General features: G+C 43.7%; 2 protein-coding genes across 16 annotated transcripts in view; one reads left to right on the top strand and one right to left on the bottom strand.

Annotated features, from left to right (window-relative positions):
- The window catches only part of TIPARP (TCDD inducible poly(ADP-ribose) polymerase), a 42179-nt gene extending 38658 nt beyond the window's left edge, over positions 1-3521 (bottom strand). For 11 of the 15 annotated variants that reach the window (XR_007506217.1, XM_049801772.1, XM_049801771.1 and 8 more), the window contains exons 1-3: positions 3435-3521; positions 2424-2569; positions 366-444 (exon numbers count right to left, since the gene is read on the bottom strand). The gene's annotated coding sequence lies outside the window, so the exon portion shown is untranslated. The other 4 variants (XM_049801762.1, XM_049801760.1, XM_049801757.1 and 1 more) reach the window with 2 other exon arrangements.
- Positions 3522-3585: 64 nt separating this feature from the next.
- Positions 3586-7497, top strand: SSR3 (signal sequence receptor subunit 3). The gene is made up of 5 exons (XM_049802656.1): positions 3586-3773; positions 4424-4550; positions 4992-5090; positions 6055-6186; positions 6962-7497. The coding sequence occupies exons 1-5, from the start codon at positions 3635-3637 to the stop codon at positions 7026-7028; spliced, it is 564 nt and encodes a 187-aa protein (XP_049658613.1). The 5' UTR covers positions 3586-3634; the 3' UTR covers positions 7029-7497.
- The last annotated feature ends 295 nt before the right edge of the window (positions 7498-7792 follow it).

Genomic DNA, 7792 nt, shown 5'->3' on the forward strand with positions numbered 1-7792 from the left:
AAATAAACAGAGGTTCAGAAAGTTGCTAATCAATGACCAATAACAATCAAGATGTTCAACACTGTTGGCTATGTAAGCACAGCTACATAACCTCTGGCACCCACCTCAGGAAGGCCCAACTTCTCCCACCCCGCACGCAGTCCAGACGTCAGTGTATCCTAGGTATTCCTGCACTTACCTGTCAGAGACACGCAGGAGAAAAGGAACCATTACCTGGTCAGAACAGCTCCATATCACAGCATTGCTGTTTGCTACTGGAGCTACAAAGGCTCATAGCTCTTCAGTCCTAGGGCACCTATTCCTGGCACTGTTACAGTGTCGGAAAGAGCCACCACAACAGCTTTCGGGCTCTGTTCTTGACCCACCTGAGGTTGCCCCTTGCCTCTGCTGTCTTACAGGAATTTCCCCTTCTGCACGTTGGGGATTCTTTTAGGATTTCGACACCTAAAGGAAGAGATGGCACAAATTAACCGACTGGAAAATACCTAGTAATAAGTTACGGACTCATTAGGGTTTGTTTTGGTTTGGTTTTTTTGTAAGATAGTCATATTAATGAAAACCATCCTTAGACCTTGGGACATTAAGATTCATATTAGCACAGAAGATGACAAATAAAACTTTGCTAAAGAGCAGACTTACCTGCCTTCAAAACCGAAACAAATGTGTTTTGGAGTCTATACTTCACACAGATAAGTGGCAACAATAAAATAGACAAAACAAGTCCTGCTGGGAAATGTCACTGCCCTCATTTAAAATTTTCAGCTTGGTCCAACTTAGAGATTTAGAGAAAAAGCGAGAGCAGTAAAGATAATCCACATATTTCCAGAATATTTATCACTGCTTTCACGTTTTAGAAAGAAATTTGTTAAGAAACATACTTCATAAGTTACAAAGGTAACAGCACTAATATTTCTATTATCGGGAGAACTTTTGCTTTTGAGTCATGGAGCCATTTTTCCTCTGATTTTGATGCCTTATGCTCCCAACGGCTTCTGAATGAGGATTCAGCCAAGATGCAGTCAGCACAATGCAGATTTAGGCACTGAAAACATAAACTTTAATTGTTTTGACAGAAATCGGTGGCCCAATTTACTTTTGGGGAAGCAACTATGACATACTTAAAGTGAGTATGAAGCTTCAGTGACAGTTTGTTGTATGCCGTGTTCTGCTTAAAGCTACAGTTTGCCAGTGCCAGGGTTTTTAAAAAAGCAAATTGCTCATTTGTTTTTTCAAGAAAATTCTTTCATCATTTCACTGCCTAAACCAATGTCATACTTCATCTTAATGGAGACAGAGATGGTCACCAGGCAGATGAACGACAGCATCCTTCCCAAGTAAACCCAAACCAAGAACAAAAAGTTAGACTTCATTACATTCCACCACAACACAAAACAAATTTACCCAGATGAGCGGAAGGAATAAATTTGTGCAAGAACAGAGTCAATGACTACATCTGAATCTTAAAACAGTCTTAACCTTTCCCACGATTTCCAGCTACTTTATACAACTGTAACAATGTTCTTTAGTACGGCAATTCTTACGATTGGTACCATTGATCAAATTGAGATGTTAGCTACTACGCGTTTAGTTTTAATGTGTTATACAAAGCAACCAAGACTCATCTCCAATCTTGCTGGAGTACCATCCTCAGTACAGATTTCGGAATGCCATCTAATGGGCAAACAGCATTTCCCGCCAGTGGGAGCCAGAAACGGCTGAAGCCATTGCACAACAGGTTAATATAACCCAGAGAGGCAGGGCACGAGTGTTTCATGCAACACATACTCATCAAAAATGAATACATTGGTGAAAGTCAGGCACATCTGCAAGTCCAGTGAAATACACACACGCACCTTCAGGTGCTTACACGTCTTGAAATAACAATCCACTAAACATCTCTGATGGTCTCAATAATTTCCATGGAGAAAATTATTCACTAAAAACATCAAGTTCCTTATTATTTCTAAATGAATTTTGATTTGGTTTTTGGTGGTTTGGGTGTTTTTTTTCCATTTTAAGACAGCCACAGAAATATTTAGAAATGGAGAATACACAGCTCAATAACCCAATTAGGTGCAGAAGCCATCACCAACCACTCAACAGCACTAAAAGCATCTATGAAGGACAACACCCAAGTTAATATCTAGGCAGAGGAAAGCCACAGATGCCGGTTAACTGCAGCTACAGGCAGACACCTACCAGCTGCTGTTGATGAATCCCATAGGCCACACTTTTCCCAGCAACGAAATACCCATCAGTCATACGTGACCTGTGGCATTACTCCTGACCACGGGCACCTACCACTGCCCGTGTGAAGAGGAGCACGGGGTGGGTGAGGGAGGAAGGCTGGGTCCCCGGCTGTGGCAGGTGGGGAGCCGCAGGCCCACCTTCTGCGCACAGGCACGGCTGCGATTGGTACTCACGGGTGTTTCTGCAGGTACTCAGAGCTCCTGCACTTCATCCGATGGGCTGATGCGTCGGCTAACCCAGCATGGGAACCTCTCCTGTAGAGGAATTTCCAAGCTAAGAAGGAAGGTCTTGCTAGCAGAAGCATAACTCCCATAGTTGCCTGTAGATAATATGACATTAGTGGTATCATTCTGCTAGCACACTATATTAAATACACTTTGAATCATGAAAATCCACTCTCAGTTTGGTCTTGGAAATTTATTACGAGGGCAAGCAGCAGAGTCCTGCTGCACTTAAATGTTTTATAGATCTCTATCATAATGAATTAAAATTTTTGACAATATAAATTTGATTTTATCTCCAGCTAGCATTTCCTCATTGCGTGCACCTCCTAACTTTTCTTGCAAAGGGTAACTGGGGGCAAATAAGTGGGAAGAACGACTTTAATTGAATTTTAGAAAGACACACACTTTGTCAAATAAAGTTTCCTCAAAAAACGTTAGAAATATCAATGAAAAAGCGCTGCAGGAGAGGAGGAGTGCTACGGTCACCCCAGGCTGTCAGGACAACATCCCTAACGCTGAATCACAGCGGCAAAGCCCTCCACACTTTCGAGCAACACACCACCGTCAGACCCCAAACCTCCTGTGGGCTCCCACGGGCCACGATCACAAACTGCAGGCGGACCGTTAAAACAAAAATAAAAATAAAAGCGTGGGGCTAAAAGGGTAGGGAACACTCCTGAAACAACAAAGAAATGCTTTTTAGAAGCATTAACTAGACCTGAACGCGTTTTAAAAAAAATAACACACATAAAAAAACCCAAACAAACAAAAAAAAAACCCCAAGAACACAAGCAACTGCACCCCTGCTACGGGAGCTGGAGGTTGGGGGTTTTGCGGGGTGACAAAAACACGCGGGGGAACGGGCCGGTTCCCCGCCGTGCTTCGCTCCTTCCCCGAGCCAAACCCTCACGGCTGCCGCCACCGGCAGCCCGTCCTCCGGCGTTCCCCACCAGTACTCACTTGCCTCAGCCACCGGCACCCGTGGGACCGGTCGGTAACGGTCAGCAACGGTCGGTAACGGCCGCTCCTCAGAGGACCGGCGCCTTCCCGCCGCCACCCGGAAGTACTGTGGGAAGAGCCCGCCCCCCCCCGCCCCGCTGGCGGCGTGACCCGGAAGCAGTCGCGGTAGAGCTGAGGGTGGCAGGGCCCGCGTCCCCGCCATGGCTCCCAAGGGCGGCCCCGGCGGGCGGCAGCAGTCGGAGGAGGATCTGCTCCTGCAGGACTTCAGCCGCAACCTCTCCGCCAAGTCCTCCGCGCTCTTCTTCGGCAACGCCTTCATCGTCTCCGCTATCCCCATTTGTGAGCGGGGGGGGTGGCCCTGACAAGAGTGGGGGGCCCTGACAAGGCGGGAGGGGGGATGGCAGGCCCTGTGAAGGGAGGGCGGCAGGCCCTGAGGGGGAGCAGGGGCTCCCCGCAGCCCGCTTCGGGCTCCTGGCCCACTGCTGGGTGCGGGTGGGGGGTCCCCGGGCTGCTGGGGTTCCCCCTGCCCCGGGCCGGGCCGGCCTTGAGCCGACCCCCGGCGGGATTATTTCGGATGTCTCCGTGCTGAGTTAGATCCAGCTTCGAAGCCGGTTCGGCTCGGAAGAGCGGGCAGGGGAGGTTGTTCTGTGGTTTGCAAAGATGGACGAGCCGCTGATGGAACACTGACGTGTCAGTCTCAGCGCTGCCTACAGCTGGCGGGCTGGCTGCTGCTGAGCCGGGTTTGACGTGGTCTCATAAGGCCCCTTTCAGCCACAAGCAAAGCAGATTTCTCTGTTGGGAAGTGGTTTTTAATGCAGTTCGAGGATCAGCCCCCCCGCCCCCCCCCCCAGCAAAGTGATTTTGCAGGAACTGGCTTTGGTCTGGCAGAGCCGGTGCTGGATTGCAGAGCTGGTAAGCTGCATAGGAATCCTGTGGGGGCATTCTTCTTGGAGAGAGAAACCACTCAAAATGTCTTTCTTTCTTTTAAGGGCTTTATTGGAGGATATGGCATATGGATCTTGTTCAGTCTGCAGTCCTGTATAGCGTAATGACCCTCATCAGTACCTATCTAGTAGCTTTTGCGTATAAGAATGTCAAGTTTGTTCTCAAACACAAGTAAGTTTGGTGGCTGTTTGAAGTAGAATTTATTATTAAACAATTTAACAAAACCAGCATTTAAAACTTTTTTTTTTTAATGAATAAGAATATCTGAAAAGTTACTCCAAAAACTATTTTACACAGAAGTATCTTCTAACTGGTTTCTGTCATCTCTCTTGTAATTGGGGAATAGACTAGCCTCGTCAGTTAAGTGTACAATGAAATGGCAAAACTACCTTCATTCTCTCTCTGGGTATTGCCACAAACTATATTTCACTAATACTTCTAGTAATTTGATTATTACTTGTTTTCCCTTCAACTTGGGCAAATGGTTTAGTGTCTTGGCAAAGTTTTATACTTCACTGTCCATACACCTTCCTGTAATCCCAGGGCTGGTTTTTGTTGGGTTGGGTTTTTTTTTTCATTTTTCAACTTCATCATAAATGGTGTTTCCTACAGAGTAGCACAGAAAAGAGAGGACGCTGTTTCCAAAGAAGTTACTCGCAAGCTGTCTGAGGCAGACAATAGGAAGATGTCTCGTAAGGAGAAGGATGAAAGGTAATCCTCTTTGTTCTTTTCGTTCTCTCCCTTGTTGTAACACTGCCTGGTATCTTTAAGGCTGTAAGTAGGATATTAGCGACTGTTCCTCAACCATTACTTTTTTCTGTGTTCTGGTAAATAGAAGCTGTCCTGTCAGCTCTTTGTTCACCTGTAAAGCCTTCTTGAGGCAAGTTATCAATGAAGGGTCTCAAACATTGACACCTTTATCAATAAGGTCCCACAAGGCAATCTCTCAGTCCTTGAGTTGCAAAGCAAAGCAGCTTATTGTACAGGCCTTGTAATAACTCTCCGGAAAGCAAGCATCACAGCTGTCTTCGGAAATAAGATAAGCTCCTTTTCTTAAAGACGGGCTAGCATGACATATATTTTGTGTAGTGGCATGCAAGTTCCTTCAGAATAACATTTCCATATACTGCTGAACTGCACTGCTAGTCGCTGGTTGTACTTGTTACCCCTTGTGGTTGTAACTGGCATGTCTTGGTACACAGATTTCCAATTGAATAGCTCATACAAATGCACAGGCTATGCCTGGGGAGTGTATCGGGAAGCACTTAGTATTAGAGTAGATGCCCATTAGGACTGTACAAGATGTGAGGTAATGAACTATCAGGTCTTTGGACCAAAAAGCCTCATCTTCCCTTCTAGTTGCCAGGCACGCTGGTAGCATCTAACAGATACAGGCTCACAAGAAGTGTTAATTATGAAGGGCTTGGTTTGATGTGCCTGGTAGGAAAACAAGTGTCGGTCATTTAAGTGTACAAGTGCACAGTATGTGCAGGGTTTTGTCTTTAATGACTTGACTGGTAGTTCTTGCTGCGCTCTGTCTTCTAGAAGCTGGCTATGACAAGTAGCAGTATGTGGTTTACGACACCTCTGGGTGTCAGTCCCTTCATAATGGTGGGTGTGCCAGGATAGGCATTGACTTAAATGTGCCTGAAATAATGTCTCTACTTGTTCCTAGAATTCTGTGGAAGAAAAATGAAGTTGCAGATTATGAAGCAACAACTTTTTCCATCTTCTACAACAATACTCTCTTTCTGGTCTTGGTCATCATTGCTTCATTTTTTGTGCTGAAGAACTTCAACCCTACTGTGTATCCTTTATTACCACACGTGAAACAACCAGGGTCCTACTCCTATTTGTTGTTGTTAGTAGCTATATTTGTCATGTGGGTTGTGAGATTACTCTGTTGATATGTGCAGTTCATTGTAGTACCTCAGCTTAGAAACACTGTAACATAAAAATAGATATTACCAAAAAAAGTCTCCCAAGCACGTAAAAGTTTAATGTCTGACATGAGTTGTTTTAAGGATATCCCTTGGACAATATACAGAAATTCTTAAGGCTTTGCCATTTCAATTGTAGTTGTGGAATAAGGAGGCAGCTCGTGTTCTTACAGAAACACTGCATCAGTGTTAGTTTCCAGGTGCTCTTACCTTACAGGATTGTTTAGTTTCAGTAACTTCACAAGTAAAGTTTTTTGTTACTTAAGTAAATAAGTGCTGCCAATCAGGGCCACATATGTTAGTTACAGAGCTTCTGTATTTAACTGTATTTATAAACACTTTTAAGAGAATAGGCTAAACTTCATGGGTGTCTTAATTTTGCATTTAAGTACATTTCACTGTCACTTTTAAGAGAATAGGCTAAACTTCATGGGTGTCTTAATTTTGCAGTTAAGTACATTTCACTGTCCTGCTAACAGCCTTGATTGTCAGCTGTGTTTCAGGTTAGTGTTGCGGTTTTAAAATTCCTACAGAGAAAGACTGTCTCAATTCCTCCTTTTTTTTCGTAAAACTTCTACTAAATGTTCTGTACAAAAGAAGTGGTATCCTTACAAGTATCTGTCCTTAACCTTTTGCCTACAGAAACTATATTCTTTCTATAAGTGCTTCATCTGGACTGATTGCTCTGCTATCTACAGGATCCAAATAGACACCACCACCCCCAGCAATTAATTTCTGTGAGGGGGTTCAACTGCCATACAAAAGTTTAAGGGTGGAATAGGAATACATGTTTTTTTATTGTGTGACTTCTTGAGGGTATGGGGGGGAGGGTTTGAATCCAAAATGATTGAATTATATTTACTTTACATGGTATTATTCAATAACTGAAATAATCAATTTTTTTACTTAGCAATGAAAGGAAATGGCTTGTGAGCAGTTACAAAACGTAACCTTTCTGAAGCACTTCATGGGTGTGATGGTACTACAGACTATTAGACAGGTACACTGTAAGGGACTGCTACACAGTGGTACAAACAGTTGTACTTAAAACCTGTAACAGAATTCCCCTGTAAGTTTGGTGACTGGTATAACAGCCAAACTCACTGATCATAAGAAGTGACAATCCACCATTTATCATTGTAACTTGAAAAGTTTTAATAAAAAGAAGGCTTTTTTTTGTCATTTAATTCCTTGGATTTCTATTCTTAATTTAAAAAAAAAAAAAAAAAAAGGGTATTTATTTTCATGGGCAAGCAGTGTGCGTAGGTTTGTCAACTCTTTCTGCTTCCAGAAGAGAGGAGTCTTCTAGAAGCTCGCATATGTACTGTATTCATTGGAAATACTAATTTTTAAGTAACTTGGAGTCAGGAGAAAACCTAAACAGTGTCTCCTAGAAAAATACTTTTAAGTGGTTTGAATGTACTTTTTTTTCATTCATCTCCAAAGTCATAAATACAAAGGAAATAAAAACCC

The sequence above is a fragment of the Accipiter gentilis genome, chromosome 6 (assembly GCF_929443795.1).
Source record: "Accipiter gentilis chromosome 6, bAccGen1.1, whole genome shotgun sequence".
In the NCBI taxonomy this organism is placed as follows: Eukaryota; Metazoa; Chordata; class Aves; order Accipitriformes; family Accipitridae; genus Astur; species Astur gentilis.

Bases quoted from the DNA above. Each gene is read 5' to 3' on its own strand.
- SSR3 (XM_049802656.1), top strand. From the start codon at position 3,635: ATGGCTCCCAAGGGCGGCCCCGGCGGGCGGCAGCAGTCGGAGGAGGAT. The intron at 5,091-6,054 runs GTAATCCTCTTT...ACTTGTTCCTAG, and splicing joins CGTAAGGAGAAGGATGAAAG to AATTCTGTGGAAGAAAAATG. The intron at 6,187-6,961 runs GTATCCTTTATT...TTTTGCCTACAG, and splicing joins AAGAACTTCAACCCTACTGT to AAACTATATTCTTTCTATAA.